Source organism: Microcebus murinus, chromosome 19 (assembly GCF_040939455.1).
Source record: "Microcebus murinus isolate Inina chromosome 19, M.murinus_Inina_mat1.0, whole genome shotgun sequence".
Classification (NCBI taxonomy): domain Eukaryota; kingdom Metazoa; phylum Chordata; class Mammalia; order Primates; family Cheirogaleidae; genus Microcebus; species Microcebus murinus.
This window is the reverse complement of record NC_134122.1, coordinates 19,892,891-19,912,514: the sequence shown is the minus strand read 5'-3', so window position 1 is coordinate 19,912,514 and position 19,624 is coordinate 19,892,891. Positions and strand designations below refer to the sequence as shown.

At 55.8% G+C, this 19,624-nt stretch overlaps 1 protein-coding gene across 1 annotated transcript in view; it reads right to left on the bottom strand.

Annotated features, from left to right (window-relative positions):
* Nucleotides 1-19,624, bottom strand: part of IL4R (interleukin 4 receptor) — a 32,921-nt gene that overhangs the window by 5,212 nt on the left and 8,085 nt on the right. The window contains exons 2-7 of the mRNA XM_012780110.2: nucleotides 10,949-11,036; nucleotides 9,403-9,541; nucleotides 7,741-7,892; nucleotides 6,459-6,610; nucleotides 1,403-1,559; nucleotides 225-324 (exon numbers count right to left, since the gene is read on the bottom strand). Coding sequence (XP_012635564.2) covers nucleotides 225-324; nucleotides 1,403-1,559; nucleotides 6,459-6,610; nucleotides 7,741-7,892; nucleotides 9,403-9,541; nucleotides 10,949-11,018 — 770 coding nt within the window. The 5' untranslated portion in view covers nucleotides 11,019-11,036. The remainder of the gene's footprint in view (nucleotides 1-224; nucleotides 325-1,402; nucleotides 1,560-6,458; nucleotides 6,611-7,740; nucleotides 7,893-9,402; nucleotides 9,542-10,948; nucleotides 11,037-19,624) is intronic.

Sequence of the window (19,624 nt, the reverse complement as noted above, 5' to 3'; positions counted from 1 at the left end):
CATCTGTCAGCGACTCATGTGGCATTTTCTGTTTCCCCACGAGGACGCAGGTTTTAGGGACACAGAGTCCTCGTCACTCTCATTCACAGCTCTGCCCTCGAGGCTTGGCACGTGGCAGCTGCTCAACAAACGTGACAGGCCACCAGTGGACAGCTCAGAGGGGAGCCCGCTCCCGCCCCGCGCCCCGGGGGGCCGGCTCGGTGGCCGCGGAGCCCGGGACTCACTTGATGATGCTGCAGTAGCAGGACAGGCAGATGACCAGGATGACGGCGCAGGAGACGCTGACGCCCAGCGGGAGGCGCTGCTCAAAGGGCTCCTCGTAGGCTGGAAGGCGAGCGGACGCCATGAGCCGGGGCCACTTCCCAGAGCTGGAGACCCGGGTCTGGCCCTCCCCGAGACCTCCAGGGCCTGGCCACGGCCCACGCCTGCTGCCTCCCCTCCCCCACGCCCCCTCCTGCACACGAGCCCTCGCCCCACTGTCCCCTGCTCCTCCACAGCTCAGCGCCGCCTCCATCTCGCACGTGCTGCTCCCTGTTTCCCGCAGCACAGAGGCCGCGTGCATTTCCCGGCCTCCCTTGCAGCTCCTTCCCGTCATCAGAATTTGAGAGGAGGAAGTGATGCGCGTCATGTCGGGCTTCCTGCTGTCCCCAAGCAGGTGTGGCCTCCACGCCCCTGTGCCCCGGACCGCACCCTGGCAGGGCCCCAGAGCACGGATTCTTAACCTGGGGCCCGCGGGCCTGCAGTGTGGCTGCAGATCCACTCAGGGGGCTGGGGACTTGGGAGGGAAAGAAATGGCATCTTTGTTGTCCCCTCTGACACCTAGCACCTCCTTGCACTGAGAACGGAGGGGCGAGCCTCGTAGGCGACTCTGAGCAGCACGAGTGACCCTGTCCCCAACCAAGATCACAGCTGTTCTCGGATCACACGACAGCGGCAGCATCACAAAATATCACTCACGCTCAGAGCGCTACCACTAGACCTTGTCATTTGCCAAGCACACGTATTCCTAGACAGAAAACGTGTTTGAAATATTTTTATAACTCCATTGCAACATAATCAGTTTCCCTTGTAATCCTACGCATCTTATTTTATGACGGACAGAGCTCTGCTCTCCCAATTTCCACGGGGACGAAAACCACCGACAAACTGGCAACGTTCACGCTCGACTGCGACACGAGCGAGAATATATTCCCGTAGCGTTAAGCCGTGGAAATCGGGGAACTGCTTGTGACCGCGGCCTAGCCTGCCCACGCTGACCGACACACTCTGGTGTCATTAGTACCCGCTATTGGCAGTCAGAGGCCCCGTGACACGAAAACCCGGAGACTCAGTCGGGGGAGGTGTCTGGCCACAGAGTAAAAACTGGGAGGCGGCGACACTGTTCGGGACACCCGGTACTCACAGTTAAGCCACGGGGCGCCGGGGCTCCACTCGCTCCAGGTGCCGTTGTAGCTCTGCGCCCAGGCCCTCACCCGCGCCCGGTAGGACACCCCGGACTTTAGGGTGCTGGCTGCGATGCGGAGAACAGGCTCCTTGTAGGTCACGTTGTAGACTCGGAACTGGTAGAGAGGAGGGAGACGTCAGCGCCCCGGCTGGCAGGCGGCCAGACCCCGCTGCTGGCCTCAGCTGGCCCTGCAATGTTTAAGAGCCACCAGCCTGGGGGCTTGGCGGTTCCCCACTCGGGGGAGCATGGGACGTTCCCTGGCATGAGGCGGGCCAGGGCGGCGGCTCCTATGCTAATTAGCCGTATTACATTACTCGGGCAAGTCCATTAAGCTTTTTTTCTTTTTTTTTTTAACCTTTTAAAAAATACAGTATTTCAAAATATTAAGAGGGTACAAATGTTTTTGGTGACATGGATTGCCTTCGTTATGCTTGAGGCAGGGTCGTAAGTGTACCCGTCACCAGATAGTGTTCACTGTGGCTGTTAGGTAGGGTTTTGCCCACTCCCTCCTCCTCCCTCACCCCTCCTTGCTTTCCACTGAGTTTTACTTTCCCCTGTGCACGTGTGTAACCTTCCCGAGTTTTAGTTTCCTCATCTATGAAATAAGAATAAGAGACCCTATTACCACATTCTAGCTGTGTGGTCTTGTTTTGTTAGAGACAGAGTCTTGCTAGGCTGCCCAGGCTGGACTCAAACTCCTGGGCTCAAGCGATCCTCCCACCTCAGCCTCCCAGGTAGCTGGGACTACAGGCCTGCGCCCCACCACGCTTGGCGCCAACTGGCTGTGTGATCTTAAGTAAATGATATAACCTCTCTGGACTCCAGTGTTCTCTTCCGCAAACTGAGGGTAATAAAAGTGCCTACACGCAGGGTGGCAGTGAGGATTAAATGGGTTAATAGGGGTAAGCACTTGCAAGAGGCCTGGCACGCAGGAAGCACAGGGCGATCTTTCTGAAGCACCAGAAGGGTCACTGCCTCCCTGTCTAACCTTCATGGGCTCCCTAGCGTCTCCACGGTCAAGCCCAGGGTGCCCTGAGACCAGCAGGAAGAAGCTGAGGCTCGCGATCCAGCAGCCTGCAAGGAGCTGGATGCCACCAGGGTCTACGAGCTTGGAAGGGATCCTTCTCCACTTGCGCCTCGGATGAAACCGCAGCCCCGGCCCACACCTCGAGGACAGCCTGCGAGGTTTGGCGACAGAGGGCCCGGCTACGCTGAGCCGGACGCCTGATCCGCAGAAACTGGGAGATACCAAGTGGGCGTTAAGGCCATGAAGTTGGTGGCGATGTTATTACGCGGCAACAGAAAACTAAGACCTCGATGAATGAACACGCGCGCGCACACACACACACACACGCTTGGACAGACATGAGCTCTCTCTGGAAGGACGCGCAGGCCTCCACCCTCTGCCTGCCCTAACCTTGCTGTCCTTCCCTGCTTGGCAAAAGACAGGCAACAGCGGTCACTCTCTGGGAAGAGGAATTAGAGGTTGGGGCTGGGAGAGAAACATATTTCTATTTAAAGTTTTACTTCGCATGCATAAATATTACTTTTACCAAGAAAAAAAAAAGCTTAAAAAACGAAAAGTACAATGAAAGCTGTGTGCACGATAGTTCTCGGCCTGTGACTCCTCTCCCTGGGGGACGCAGCCCTTTGGGGGCTCCCTCTCCTCCTCCCGGGGCCCCTGCAGTTTCCCCGGCTCCTGGCAGCCCCCTTTCTGCTTGTGGGCTGGGGGAGCATTTGTGGAAATGGTTTGGTGCAAAGGGGGCTGCGGGGAGGTTTTTCAGGACAAAGGAGCGAAGCCCCAGCAGGTGGCAGAGGAGCTGGGGCAGCTGGGGGAGCTTTCCCTCCGCAGTGGGGCTGAGGGTGGGGGTGGGCTGGGGGCAGACGGGGAAGGGACAAAACACTGCCACTCCCTGTCATCTTTCTCAACACAAGCAAACAAGAAGCAGTAGCTACTCGGGTGTTCCCAAAGGAACCTGACACCCTGGAAGGGAGCTGGGGATTGGGAAACATTTTACTAGGAAACAAAAGAGAAATCAGAGCTTCTAAGGAACTACTTGAGGTTGGTTAGTTTTTAGTAAGAAGGTCAGGTGGTCAGGAGACTCCCTCTTGAGAGAAATATCGCCAGAGGGAAAACAGCACGGGGCTCTGGGGTTCCAGTCCTGGGTTCCCATCCCAGCTCCGCGACTTCCCACTGTGTGACCCCGGGCAAGTCACTGCCCTCTCCAAGCCTCAGTTTCCCCATCTCTGACACGGAGAGACCCAGTGCTCCTTCCCGCCTGCAGGGTTTTCACAGCCGGTCACAATACGGGTTGTGCCTAGCACACAGTAGGCATACGAGAAAAGGCAACCGTTATTATCGTGAGCATGGCATTCATGGCTCTAGACAGGCCTGTGGCCACATTTTCTGCTTTGTCACAGAACACTTTCCCACATCCCCATACCCCTCAAAGAGCCCATGAATTTTCAACTTCCAAACCTGTTCTCATGCAATCCCCTCCACCTAGCCTACTTTCACCTTCCCTCCCTATCTAGAAAACTCCTATGGAACCTTCAATACCCCAGGCCAAAACTCCCCATCCATTATGGAGCCTTGCCTAGAAATCATCCAGAAGAATGAGCGGCTCCGTCATCGAAATTCTACAGCAAGTTCCTCATCTCTCTTGTTAGAATTCATCCTGCTCCATGTGAGCCACAGCTGGTGACTGAGTATGGCAGCAGACAGGGCAGGACCCCGCCCAGCATCTATGCCACTGGGTTTAGGTGGCCCCTGCCCAGGACAGGTAAACCTACACACAGCTCCAGGGCTGACCCTCAGGGCTCTAGGCTGATCACAGCAAGCCCACCCCCGGCCTGTGACTGGTTAGAAGGGAGCATGTGACCAGCTCTGGGCCATGAATAAATTCTCTAGACTCAGCTCCGTCCTTGGGAAGGGAGGCAGGGGGTGGGTGTCTCAGTAGCTCCTGCCCCCACCACCAAGAGAAGCTGGACTTCATCCTTCTGCTTCAGACCTGGGATCCCGAGGCCTGGGGTAGCCGTGGGCACCTCCATGCCTGCTAAGCCATGGCCCAGGCACACTCACCAACTCAATCCCACATCTGGCATCTGGGACCAAGTCCTAAACCCAGCAGGCATTTGAACCAGCCCAGTCCCTGCCACCCCTTCCCCAGAGATTCCCTTGGGGAGCCACTCCTACCTCACTTTCAGTCCATCTGGTTTGGGTGGTGCTCACCCAACCTACAGCTCCAAGGGTGGGCATGTGACTCTTCCCTGGCCAATCAGAGCATTCCTCCGGCACCCTCTCGCCTCCCACAGCCAGTGATTGGCTCAAAGACTGGTGCAGGGTTCAAGCCAGGCTAACTGAGCATCGGCCCCAGGACTTTTATTGAAACTCTTAGGGAAAAAAAAAACGCTTTTCCCATCATGGCTTTGAGATGTAGGCTTGGAGATACTAGTGGGCATATTTGCCACTACACGAGGGAAGAGCCTGCCTAAAAATGAAGCCAACACTGAATAACGCAGGGCCAAGAGCTGGACAGATTCCTGGAAACTAGATCCAGCCATGCCTGAAGGCAGCTCTAGAAATAAGCAAATCAGTAATCTATAGGCAGTCTATAGGCAGTACCCTTCTCTCCCCTCCAGCCCATTCCCGGGACTCTCCACAGGCCTCGCACAGTCCTCGCACAGGACGTGGGAGGGAGAGTTACCGATGGAACCAGACCTGCCCCACTGTGTAGCATCTGTGCACCCCGTCACCACCGCCACCACTGCTCTCTGAGCCTCTGCTGTGTGAGCCCAGCGCCCCAACCTGCGCCTTCCCACACCCGGCCCAGTGCCGAGGAGGACACCAGGCCCGTGAGACGTGACTCAGCACTGAACCGCCTCCCTGGCTGTCCCAGCGAGAGAGGAAGCAGCGACAGAGGCCGGCGTGGGAGCTTGCGGGGCTGGTCAGAGCCGGCCTGGGACCCGGGACACAGGCAGGGCACGGGGCAGGCCCTCGCAGACCAGAAGGAGCGAATTATCGACCAGTCCGGGGACGGCAAGGCAGACGGTGATCTCCAAGGCCTGGGTACTACTCCGGAGAAAAGGACGGTGGCGTTCGGGGTGCACGTGTGCCCAACAGGGGAGCTCATCTGTGTCACACACTATGTGCTCTCATAGCCCTATGGGCTGGCTGCTCTTCTCGCCCCCATCTTACAGATGAGGAAACTGAGGCATAAGGAGGTTATGTGACATGCCCAAGATCACATAGCTGCCAAGTGGCAGAGCAGGGACTGGAACCCAGCTCTGTGGGACATGGGGGCGCAGTGTCCAAAGGTTGTCCCTGCAGTGGGAATGTGGGGAAGGTGCATTCGGGGGGACACGCGCGGCAGGAGATGCTCCCCACAACCCGTAGGCAAATAGAGGGCGCCAGGCCATCCCTGTGCACGGCCCGTGCTGTTATTTACTTGGTAGTTTCCTGCAGATCACCCTCCCTTTTTAAAAGACATCAACACACGTTTTAACAAAGCGCCCACGCCCACCACTGCGCGTGGAAAACGAGGACCGCCTGCCACGAGGACCACACAGCAATGCCACTAAACTGTGGCCCATCTGGTTTTGTCGGGGAAGGTTCTAGGCCCGCAGCCTCCTCTCTCTCCAGCAACCGAGTCAGCTGCCTCGAAGCTTCGTCCTGACCAGCCAGCAGCGTGGAGGGGAAACTGACAAGGTTCCTGGCTTGCTCTGGGACCTGGGATATTCGCGTGTGCTGCCAATGTGCCACCTACGATCGTGTGTGCCCCCCCCCCAACTGGGTGTGGCCCAAAGCCCTTCCTTTCAGCAGGAGAAGCAGTATGCAGAAGTCAGTCCCCTTCTCCGCACACGGGGATCGGGCGGGGCCAGGGGAGAAGCGGGTCTCTGGCCACCGAGGTTTGCCGTGCAACCTCCCCGGCTCCCGCTCCGGACGGAGCCCAAGTCTCCACCTCCCACCCCCTTCCAAGAGGTCATGGAGAAACCCCGATTGGTGCAAACTCACATCCGCTGGGTCGTTTTCGCTTGAAATGTTGACCAGGTAGACGAGGTCGTCACTCAGGTAAGTGTCGGCAGGGTACGGGTTGTTCCACGTGAGCACCAAGGTGTCCAAGATGTTGGTGTGGACCGTGAGGTTTTCCGGGGCCCTGGGTTTCACTGCGGGAGAATCGGTGTCTGCGTGAGGGGCCGCCCGCCCCGCCCCGCCCTGCCCCACCCCGCCGCGCCCGCAGACACGGCCATCTAGATTCCAGAGGCCTGCACCCCTGCACAACACTTACGGGAAGCCACACAGATTGAGGGCTGTAACAGAGAAGTGCGGCCAGCACGCCGATGATGATGTTGCCAAGATGCTACACAGCACTTGAGAGTGTATTAACCACCTTTCTACAGTGCAGGCAAATCGCACCAGCCCAAGTAGCCCAGACTGCAGCCTTTTCACTTTCATCCTTCACGCTTTTGGCCACATCTGTGTACTGCACTATTATTTACTCAAGTATTTTTCTTTATTTTGACTCACTGGTTTTAAAATTTGATGTCTTTGTTAGCAACCATATCCATGTATAAAAACCTGTGATGCATATTATGCATTAAAATATACAAATGCAAACACTATTTTTAAAGTTCATTCCTGGGTCAATTTAAATAATCTCCCGGCCACCAGCAGAGTGAGCAGGACGGGGAGGTGAAAAACACCAGCTCGGGCCTTGAGAACTGCCTCTGCTGCCCTGCCGTGGGTTACTGGCCTTCTCAGAACCAGAGTTTATTCAACTGCAAAATGGGGATAATAACTCTCTTCTGGAAACTGAGGCTCAGAGAGGTAATGTGACTTGCCCAAGGTCACGCGGCAATGAGTGGTGTTTTAAACTCCTGTCACGACACCCCAGGCAAGCTACTCAGGGCGTTCAATCCTGCAGGCACCGTGGGTACCCAGGTGAGGTCAGCCGTCCATGGTCAAGACCATGGGAAGAAGCAGCAGCTGTCAAGTCAACAAAAGGTGGAAGAACTGTGCCCCGTTCAATTTTTGATCTTCAGCAAGCATGCCTTCCATCGAGCGTGTCTCACCTCAACACGCCTTCCTGGGCGCTTACATGCAGGAGGTTCAAGTAGCTCAGGGAGAGGCAGCTTGACATGTTACTGAGCCCAACCCCATTTGGAAGATGGGAGGAGCGAGGGCCGGACAGGGGCGGGAAACCCATCAGTTTGGGGAAAATGCAGGCAGCTTCCTCCCGCTCCTTGGACCCGCCTCCCCTGCCCCCGGCGAGCCCCTGCACCCCCACGCCCCTCACCGTGCTCGCTGGGCTTGAAGGAGCCCGTCCACAGCAGCTGCTGCCCCGCCCACAGGCCCAGCTTGTAGGTGTCGGCGCCGACCACGTCGTCCATGAGCAGGTCGCACACGCAGCCCGCGCCGCCGCTGTTCTCAGGGATGCACGTCTGGGTTCTGCAGGCACAGGGGCTGGGTGAGGCCGGGCACGTGCAGGCTGGCTGTGACCCATGGCTGTGCCCGGGACATGCCTCAAGGAAATTCATGCTCTTCCAGCTTCAGGGCCACCCTGACCTGAGGACACATCTGGGGACTTGAGAGTGGCCAGGGTGTGGTGGGGACAGCACACTAGGGTTGTCTCTCCTGCCGGCCACAGCCCCTCAGCACGCCCACCATGAACCCCTCATGTGCCCCTAGCTGCAGACCCTGGCCTTGGGACTTAGCTCGTCCCTGAAACCTAGTGAAAGGGAAGAATCAGTGGTACTAACTGCTGATTATTCTTTGTAAATGACCCAGTCTCAAGTGTTTCTTGAGAAAAACTTGCATGTGCCCAGTGTTCTCTAGTAGCAAGGCTCGTGCGGTGCACAGTGGGCTGAGGCACACCCTGGCATGCTGCCCATGGGCATGTACCCCGCATGCCCGCAGCATAACCCCAATGTGCCACCTCCAACAGCCAACTCATATCTCACAGGCCAGGCCGGGGATCTGCAAACTTCTTCTGTAAAAGGCCAAATAGTAAATATTTTATAGGCTTTGAGGGCCACACGGTTTCTGTTGCAATTATTCAACTCTGCCGATGTTGCACAAAAGCAGCCATAGAAAATAGGTAAATGAACGAGCATGGCTATGTTCCAATAAAACTTTATTTACAAAAAACAGGTAGTGGGCCAGATTTGGCCCATGGGCCATAGTTTGCCAATCCCTGGTCTAAGCCAATGGGCTAAATAAAGCACAGCCCACCTGCCTTCGTGTCATTGCAGAAAACCTCCCCTGTCAGTGTACCCTATGTGTTGGAGTGCCATATAGCCCCAGCACGCCCCGTCACTGCATGCCTTGTGTTCCCAATCATGTCCTGGGCACCACTGCAACAGAACACCCTGGGAACCACGGAATAGCCCTGTGAACCACCTGACACCAACCCCACACCCCGTGGTCCATCCACCATCACAACGAACCCCACTGCCAGCACTGCACCCCCAATCAATGGTCTAGTACAGCGCTTCTCAAAGTGTGGTCCAGGGCTCCACCAGGTCAAACTATTTCCATATAAGCATTTGGTGGAGTCTTCCAGAGGCTACATGACATGTGATGACATCGTTGCTCTGATGACTTGTTGAATGTAGGCTTGCACATTGTGATTTAAAATTTCTCAGCTTTAAGCTCTAATTGGGTAAGTCTCAAAGAATGTAAGTTATCTAGACAAAAGCTTTGTGGGTCCTCACTAATTTTTAAGTGTGCAAAGGGTTCTGAGACCAAAAAGTGTGAGGATTGCTGGTCTAGCCCAATATTCTAGCCACATCCACACGTCCACCTCCCTAAGCTGTGACCTCACCTCTAACACGGTACCCAACAAGCCACAGCAAACCGCACTTGGCAGCAGGCACTCCAGTGCGGGGACCTGGCCAATCCCTGGGGCAAGCCCCTTGGGCACAACCTCCCCAGAGCCCTGGCCGCGGCTCAGGCTTACTCGGACGACCCGAAGTCCAGCTGGTAGGACAGGCGGAGCTCAGCGCTGCAGTTGGCGGGGCTGTCCATCTGCCACTCGCAGGTGGAGACGCTGATGTAGTCGGAGACGCAGGTGGGCTGGAGCAGGACTTCCATGCTCCCTGGGGAGACACAGGGCGCGCTGAGCAGCTGGGAGCCCGACAAGTGACTCGTGCCGCCAAGGCAGGTGGGAAACTGCCCCCAACAGGACCAAGGGAACCAGCACAAAACAATAAAAGCACAGTCCCAGGCAAAGTCACGTGCCAATTCCCACAGAGCTGGGGCGGGGACCAGGGCGGCAGGGTGACTGCTGAATGCCTTTGGGTGCAGGATCTGTCAGAGGGGAATGATCCTTATGCACCCTTATCTTACACTAACTTGCCTGCTTGCCCTTGGCCAAATCAAAGGACACAAATGCAGCCATTTGAGGGGCACCTCTCCACCACTACAAGCCTCTGCCCTAGAGCTGGGGGTGCTGGTGCCCACGCCCTGCCCCTCGGTGCTCGGATGCTGTGGCCTGGTCTTCACCACCCAGGTGCCCTCGTCCTGGGGCCTCTGGTGGGGTTTGGCCAATAGGAGAGAGGAGATGGATGGGCGGGGGAGATGTTGGGTGTCCTTCCTTCCGTCGCCTCCCAGCTGGTCAGTGGCCACGGGGACGGGACTCGAAGTGTGCACACCGGGCGCTGGACCACCCAGCCCCGCCCCTCAGGCCTTCTCGAGCCCCCGCTCCTCGGCAGGCCCCGCTGCCCCCAGCTCGCATTTGATCCATCTCAATAAGCACATTGATAAGGAGTGGCCTGAGAAATCGAATAAATGCTCCTAGTTCAGCTTACATCCCACAGTGACTCCCGATTCCTGCCCCTCCCCCAACACCTGCTCCTCCCGAGGCCTCCTGTGCCTCAGAAATGACAACCCCGTCCTTCCCTGTCGCTCAGGTCAGGGCTCTTGGAGCCATCCCTGACATGCCTCTCTCTCTCTCACCAAGATCCCAATCTGCCCTCAAATCTACCTTCCAGAGGATCCAGAAGCCTCTCATCTCTGCCGGCCCAGGGCAGGCCCCTTTTTGGCATAACAGACCATGTTGCTCCTCTGATGAAACCCTGCAAGGTCCTTTTTGATTTGGCTGCTCTGCTACTTCACTGCCCTCCCCCGCCCTCCTGCCCATTCTCCCCCCTGCCCCTCCCCCGCCCGCTCAGTGCTGGGCCGCCGCCAAGAATGCACCTCCTCCCCCCCTGCCTCCCCCCCCATATCTGCACGGTGCCCCCTGACTGCGATGCCTTCGCTGACCATCCCCCCTCCCCCCCCAGCTCCCCCAAGCCCCTCACTCTGCTCCAAGTTCTTTTCCGTCATCTTCTAACAGCCTTTGGAATTTACTTATAATCAAGCCATCTGTCATCGCTGTCCCCGCCCACTACAGTGCCATCTCTGTAAGGCCAGGAACTGTGCTTTGCTCGCTGATGTAGCACAGGACCCTGGCACGCAGTGGACAGCCAGCAGATGGATGACAGCCAGCAGCGGTGGTGACTTACCAGAGCCCGTCACCTGCGCCAGGATCAGGCAGCTCACGGGGAACAGCAGCCCGGAGCAAAGCCGCCCCATCGGGAGACGCGAAGGCACCTGCAGAGAGAGCGGGGGCAGGTTAGTGCTGACCCTCGGTTCCGGCAGGGCTCCCCTCACTCAATCCGCCACCCCCCACGCCCTGGCCGCCAGGGCCTCTGCTGACAGCGGGGTCCTCCGTGTCCACCCAGCTCTCTCTGCATGTCATGAAACACCACCCAGACCCACAAAGCCCGGAGCTGAGCATGGACTCCCTGTCCCAAGAGACGCTCAAACACTCCTTCTTGGAGAACTATCTCTGCACATTTCTCTGATCATGTGGACCTCGAGACAGCTGTGCTTCCGTGCCTCAGTTTCCTTATCTGTAAAGTGGGGCTAACAATGGCCCCATCTCATGGCGGTGTTGTGGGGATCACGTGAGCCAACACGTGTACAGCCCTTAAACGGTGACAGCCAAGGCTCAAGTCATATTACCGGTATTTAGTCCCTGCGGCCTGCCACGGCAGAAACACTTGAGACTGGGTCATTTACAGAGAATAGAAATGTATTGCTCACAGCTCTGGAGCCTGGGATGTCCCAGATCAAGGCTCCAACAGACTCCGGTGTCCGGTGAGGGCCTGTTCCTCGCGGATGACACCTTGCTGCAGCGACCTCACGTGGCAAACACGCTGCCTTGAGCCCGGTTATAAGGGCAAAGCCCTCACGACCCACACCTCCCAAAAGGCCCCACCTCTTAATATTATCACACTGGGGACTGAGTTTCAACCTAAGACTGTGTGGGGAGGCCAGGCCTGGTGGCTCACGCCTGTAATCCTAGCACTCTGGGAGGCCGAGGAGGGCAGATCGCTCAAGGTCAGGAACTGCAAACCAGCCTGAGAAAGAGCGAGACCCTGTCTCTACCAAAAATAGAAATAAATCGGCCAACTAAAAATATATATACATAAAAAAAAAAATCAGCCGGGCATGGTGGCGCATGCCTGTAGTCCCAGCTACTCCAGAGGCTGAGGCAGGAGGATCGCTTGAGCCAGGAGTTTGAGGTTGCTGTGAGCTAGGCTGATGCCATGGCACTCACTCTAGCCTGGGCAACATAGTGAGACTCTGTCTCAAAAAAAAAAAAAAAAAAAAAGAATTTGTGGGGAGCATATTCGGACCACAGCACCAGGTATTCTGATTTAAAATTTTTTTCAGTAGTAGAATCCCATGGAATCAAAAAGTGTGCACTGGTTCCCCCAACACCCCTGGTGCACGACATCAAATTCCCTCTAAAAAGCAACGCACTGGGTTATAGTCCCTGCAATGCTTCAAGCGCCCGTCCCTCGCTCCCCGCTTGGGTCTCCGTCTTGGAGTCTCACTCAAAGAAGCGGCTCCCAGGCATGTTCTGCTAGCTAGCAGCTAAGTGCCGTTAAGAGTGTCTCTACCTTTTGGAGCGCTGGCTTCTGTCTCTCTGACATGGGAATGACGTGTGAAGTGCATTTTCGACTTGTGATATTAACATCTTACCACGGGTTTACCAAAACATGAGCCCGCCGTTAAGTGGAGGATCGTGTGTATGAGCCACATATATACACATGTATCTCCATAATCAACGAACTCCCCCCAGCACTGATGCATATCAGGAGAACGAGGACATTCTCTGCATGGCCACAACACAGCCACTGAAATCAGGAAATCACCCTGGATGCGTCACTGCCATCTCATCCACAGACCCTACTTATTCAGCTTCACTAACTGCCTCGACAACGCCCTTTCTAAGTCCAGGACCCGATCCGGGGCCACTCATGGCATTCGATTCCGTGTCTTCCCAGCACCCAGGTCTTGGCTGCTAAATGCTATTCTGCACCGAAGGGAACCAGAGCTGCTTAGAGAAGTGACTGGCTCCAGAGAGACAGGAAAGTACCCGAAGTTCCAGTGGGAGCCTGGAATTCTTGTGCCGGAAAGGAAGGAAGCACTCACAGAACGACGGGGACGTGTCTGGAAAGATGCAGGGACCGGCTCGAACTGGCCGAAATGGGCACAATCTGAGCATCAAAATACGTGTTATAGAAATAAATAAACCAAAATGGGCACAATCTGAGCATCAAAATACGTACTATAGAAATAAATAAACCGGTCGTAACCCTTGGCGTCCAAGTCCGGGAGTCCGTAGTGCCGCAGATGAAGGCGTGGGGGAGAAGGGCAGCTCGCTTTTACTACGGCGGCACCTCCCTGAAAGGCCGCAACGGGCCATCTATTAATTGAGGAGTCAAAACACGCCTTCACCAGCTGCGCAGTACAGAAACCCGGCAGAGGCCGCCTTAACCGAGTGATCCGAGCTGACCCCCAGGAGCGGCCGGACCACCGCCAGGCGCGCTCTGCGGCAGTGCCCTCCCTGAGCGCCGCACAGTGTCGCTTCTCTGACGTCCCCGCCACAGGTGCACAACCACGGGGACTCGTCAAACCTAAACCGAGGGACAGTCCGGAAAGGAACCGGCCTGTACGCGTCCAAAGGTGCCACCCACGGGTGCAGAGGACAAGGACAGTGTGGGAGGGTTGTTCTTTCGCAAACTGTCCGCCACCCCGAGGACCTGGGTTTGTCTTGTTCGCTGTGAGTCCCTGGTGCCTGGACGGTGTCTGGCATGTGGCCCGTGCTCACTAACTGTCTGTAGAGCACACTCCTTTTGGAAAGGACGTGGGGCCCCGCACGGGCTCCGCGGGAGGCCAGAAAGCTCCCCGGCCCCGCCCAGGGTTGCAGCGAAGATCAAGGGAGGAGGGGTGGGAGTCGGGGGTGGGTCCCTGATGTCGGTTTCCTCTGCAGAGTCCCACTGACTTTCACTCTCACAAGTTCACAGATGCCCACAGCATCCTGTGGCAGAGATAGCAAAGGTGTCCCTTTAGCCTCAATTTTGAACAAAGAAAAACAGAGAGGCTAAGATGTCTATGCAAGGTCACACAGCAGAAGGACTTTTGCGGTAAAGTCTTCCAGAGGGGGGAAAGGGAGGCAGGCAACCCAGTCAGGGTCGCCTAAAACATCCCAGCACCGCCAGGGCTGTTCTCTTTGATGCGCCGTGGAGCGCACAGCCAGACAAGTGCATGCCTGTGCACGCACACGCACCCTGGCTAGCTGCTCAGGATGTGTGGGTGCCGCATCTCAGGGGAAATCATGCCACAGACGCACTGAGAGAAGAGGCCTCCCTGCACATCGAGGGAACAAAGGACAAGGAGCAGAAGGTGAGCCATTAAAAGGAATCGTTGCCAGGCGATCCTCGTCAAGTGCATGGCAAGAGGAAGTGATTTGCGCTCTGAATCAGGGGTCCCGACGTGTTGGAAACGGTCTCAGCGGGTACCTGCTTAGCTCGCCTGCCAACCTAGGCAGGGATGCCCTGCAAACACCCCATCTCTGACATGGTGCCAGTTTCTGCTTGCACCCCTCCACGGACGGAGCACTCACTCCCAGGTCATGGCTGAGCGGAGCTTAACTACTGCAAACAGCTTCCTTATGTTGAGCCAAGGCTTTGTGTAAACAAATTCCTGTTTGTCCAGCACTTGTGTTGTACGCGACGCTTTGCTAAGTGCTTGAGAAGTATTACCTTATTTAATCCACCCAAGAATCCTGCAAGACAGGTTGTTTTTCCTACTTTCTGGCTAAGGAAACTGAGGCCAGAGAGGTCAGGTAACTTGCCCACCAGGTCCCACAGCTGGCAAGAGGGCTGAGCTAGAATCAGAAGCCAGGTCTGTCTGCTTCTGAGTCCAAGTGCATCCCAATATCGGTTCCTTCAACTTCTTCTCCCAGAACCGCAGGCTGAACCCAACGAGATGAAATGCAATGCGTTGGGAAGAGCTGGCTACTCTGCTTGCCAATTTCAAACGTTAGTTGCCCAAGCATAGGACCAGAAAGCCTGACTGAGCAGCAGAAAAAGCCTGGGGATTTTATCGTCTGCAAAAATCCCCATGAGCCAATGGAGAGGCAGCAGCTTAAAAAAAAAAAAAAAAAAAAAAAGTCACCTGAGGTCATATTAACAGAGGTATGAGATCCAGGACAAGGGAGGTGGCAATGCCCAACCACACCTGTGCATCCCTTTGGAAGAAATACTGTTGTGATGGCAACAGAGAGGGCCTGAGCATCTCAGAGAAACTAGAGAAGTCTTTACATGAAAACCTCTGCCCTCCTACATCTGGCAGCCTCATCATTCACTTAACAAACACAGTATGTACCGCACACCAAGTCTTCTTCTAGACCTTGTGCATATATGAATGCATGTAATACTGCACGAGGCAGGTTCTATTGTCGTCCCCCTTTTCAGATGCGGAAACCAAGGCACAGAAAGAAAGGCCAGTGATTTGCCTGAGGTCGCACAGTGGTGACAGTGCTGGGGTTTGAACCCGGCGCTTGGGCTCTAGAGCCTTGGCTCTTGGCCGCTATCTGTCTGGAAGCCAAAGTCCCTAAAGTTTTGGGGTCACTGACATATCTGAGCATCTGATGCAAACTCCAAACCCCCTTGAAGCGCACACATTTAATTGCACATTCCATTTTAGGAATTCACAGATCCTCCGAAGCCCAATTCTGGGTCAGAGGCCCCTCCTCTAAGCAGTGGGCAGCTTTTGAGGGTCTCTGAGCATAGAGAGGCAAATGTCTCAAAATCTCGTGCTGGGGCTGAGAGAAGTCTCGAGGGGTGGGGGCAGTTAGCCGTCGCTGCAGACTTGGGTCACCCTGCCTCTTCTCCACGCTGGAGCCAGTGTCATTTTGAATCCCAGCTGAGGCCCTGAACTGCCAGCTCACACCATTTGACAGCTTCTGGCTCCTGAAGGGCTTCTTCCCTGGGGGCGGGGCAGGGCTGGGGGGACCGCAGATCCCCAGGGGGTCCACGGCTCATCAAAGAGGAGCATCTCTGACTCAACTCAGAACAGAATCCAGGTTCCACCCCCCCCCCCCCCCCCCGCCACCGCACCCCAGGGAAAAAAGCCAATTCTAAAAGAGTACACACTGTGTGACTCTATTTATGTAACATTCCTCAAGTCACAAAACTATGGAACTGGAAAACAGTTAGTGGTTGCCAGGGGTTGGGAAGGGACTTGGGTGTGGCTATAAAAGGCCAATACACTCTAGCCCGGGCAACAGAGTGAGACTCTGTCTCGGAAAAAAAAAAAAAAGGCCAATACAGCAGGTTCTCTGTGAGACAACTGTGCTGTCCTTAGCTGTGGTTGTAGATACCAAACTTTTGCATGGAACTAAACACACACACACACACACACACACACACACACACACGCACATGCACACGCGCGTGCACACACGCAAATACGCACAAATGAATACAGGCAGATCAGAGGAGATTGGAGCAAGGCTAGTGGATTGTATCAATGTCAACATCCTGGCTGTGATACTGTACTATAGATTTGTAGGATATTGCCCTTGGGGAAAACGGAGAGGATAGGGGATCTCTCTATTATTTCTTACAACTGCATGTGAATCTATAATTAACTGAAAAATAAAAAGCTTAATTTAAGAAAATGAAAAAAAAAAAAATCCAAGCCCCCTGATGGTCTGGGCCCTCCTATCCCTCAGACTTTTCCTCCTAGCCCTGCTCTGAGCCCTCTCAATCACTCCCAGCCCTTTCCTCTCTCTCAGTCTTTGCACCAGAAACATTTCAGAAGCCTTCCCTACCCCCGAACCCCCATCTAATGAGGGCCCTTCCCTTCCCTGTGACTTCTTATCATTGTACTTGGTTTCTTTCTGCAGCTCTACTTATCACCATCTCTAATCAGATTAGCGAGGTTACATGTGTGAATGTTTATTTTATTTCAGGATGCAGATGACAAAGATAGAAAGATGTGACTGCAAAAATGTTTTCGACTTCCCTAGATCAAAACATGCCATAAAAAAATAGAAAGCAAGCAAAAGACTAGAAAAGGGTAGCAATCTACGTTACAAAGGGTTAATGGCCTTAATGTATAAAGAGATCTTGCAAATCAATAAGATAAACATCTCTTTAAGAAAAATAGGCAAAGGACATAAATGGTTCACAAAAGAAGTATTCCACAGTAGGATGCTGTGAAATGGCTCAATATGCTACCAGCTCTTGACGCTCAGAGTGTAAAGGTAACCTGTAATTTCAATCATGTATTTGTCTATATATGTATTGTTTATCTCCCCCAGTGAGAATACCAGCCCCCCGAGGGCAGACATAACGTCTGCCCTGCTCATTGCTTTAGCCCCCAGTGTCTCAAATAGTGCCTCACATATGCACAGCATGGGCTCAATAAACACTTATTAAATGAATGAGTGGCCAAAATTCAGCAATACCAAATTCAATAATCTGTTTTTAAACACAGATGAGGCACTAAGCTTTTGCCCATAATAATTGCATATACTGCTTATTCTGTGGCCTGGCACTGCTCTAAGTGCTTACAACATATCAATCAATTTAGTTCTCTGAACAACCCGACGAGGCCATTAACATCCCCATTTCACAGATGGGGAGACTGAGGCACAGAGAGGTTAGAGCCGCTGCTGGTGATCACAGAGCTGGAATTTGAACTCAGGAAATCTCTCTCCAGAATCCATGTGCTTAATTAGCCACTGTGTTTGCTGCTTCTTTTAATATAGTCCCGGAGACCCTGGACTTTGGCCAGGGAAGCCCCACTGGCCTGAACCCCAGAGGAGGCAAGTGACAAGGCCAAGGTCACAGAGTTGGGAAGCAGGCAAAGTTGGGGAAAGCCTGAGCCAGGAAGTGAACAGAAGCACCTGGGCTGGGAAAACACGCCCGCTGGCAAGAACACTCTTAACTCGCTACTTTAAAAAGTTTGGGGGGAGGCTAAGTGCGAGTCTTGAAATGTCAGGAGCCAGCAGCAGTCCAGAAATGACCTGGCAGGGCTCTCCCCGAGCCCAGAGGGACGTACAAGCCACCTCCTCGTCTTTCTTCTTGGCCGAAACCCCAGCTCGACGCGGGGGCTGCTTCTGCAGGCAAGTGGCATGTGGGGAGGAAGCCGGGGACAGCAGGGGTTGCAGGGGCGTCCGGAGCCACCGACCCTGAAACTCCACCATCGAAGCTGGCCCGGAAGCGCAGCTCGGGTGGCGCAATCGGTTAGCGCTCGGTTAGCGCTCGGTACTTGGAAGCAGCAGCCCCCCAGCTTCCTCCGGCCTCCGGGACAGCTGGTCTGGCCTGGCAGGGGGCCAGGGACACACTTCTTCCTGGGGCAGTGGCCTTCCCAGAACTGGGGTTCCCAGAACTGGCAGCCACATCAGCAGCCCCGCCCTGGTCGGCCAGCCAGGCCAGGCCAGGGCCCCAGGATGGTCTGCCTGCCCGCCCCAGCCCCCGAGCGTGGCCGCAGGCTGGTCCTGCTGCCACAGGGAGCGCGGACCCGCAGCCTGCCATGGCTCCCCAGTGCCCCGTCGCTCGCGCCCTCACGCACTCTGACCGCAGGCGCTTTCCAGCCCTCACCATGTGCCAGCTGCCACAGAGGCAACGAGGCCGTTCGTTCGTTCATTCATTCACTCATTCACTTATTCCTTTCTTCTTTTAACAAATGTTTGAGTGAGGCAGGAAGTTACCGGAGGGTCCCGGGCAGAGAAGCGGGAGAGGCGCAGCTCTGATGACAGCGGTGCCGCGGGGCTGGCGAAGAGTGGCAGCCTGGGAAGGGGAGGCGGCGGGGCGTGCCCATCGCCCGTGCGGGCCCGCCGGGACAGTGGGGAGGGCCGCGGGGCCCCTCGTCTCGATGGAGAGCCAGGAAGAGGAGCAGACTTGCCGGGGAACATCACGTGCTCCAGTGTGCCCGGGACACTTTGAGTCCAAGAGACTGGTGGGCCCCGGAGGCACCCAGGAGGCAGTACGTTCTAGCACTTTCTAGTGGGCTGGGCTGGAGACAGGTTAAGGGGCACCCCTGTGGCTGAGGCACGGGGGCCGGTGCAGAGTGGGCAGGGCCGCGTCTGGAAGGGATGGGGGAGGCTGGAGACGTGGACCTCCTTCACGGGACAGAACAGGGCCAGATCCCCCGGAGCGGGGCGCTCTCTTGGGGACAGGCTGTCACCACACGCCAATGGCCACCTTACGGCAACGTGGACACGCGTGTTGGCTGCAGACACGGCATCCATGTGGTCAGCTGGGCCCTGGGGGAGGCATCCAGGGTCCTGGAAACCAAATCTGTCTTCAGAAGATTCCAGAGGCCCCAGGGAGGCGACTGAGCCTGAGGAACCCGCGTCCAGACGCTACCTGCCCAGGAGCCGCAGCCAACCTGACCGCTGTCACTGTGCAGCCCCTTCATCTCGCTCTGTCTACCTGGCGCTGTCTGTTCCGTGCTGACCCCACTGCAGCGCCCGCTCCCGCAAGGCCACTGTCCGTCCCGTTGGCTGCCATCTCCCAGAGCCTCGCACGGCGCCTGGCATACAGCAGGCACTCGAATGTTTGCCGAACGCGAGAATGACCGAACGAGGTCCCCCGGCTGTGTGCGGGGAGCCTGGCCAGTCAGCTCCGACGGAGGCAGGGCTACTTTCCAGCTCTCCCCGCTGGATCGACAGCGACAAATGCTGGCTCGGAGTAAACAGGCTGAAGCAGGCACAGATCTCGGCCAGCCCAGGGGAGCTGACCTCCAGAGAGCTGCTCATCGTGACTCAGGATGGAGAGCAGCAGACAAGGCATTTGGCGCCAGGACGCCGATTAGAGTCTGTCTTACTG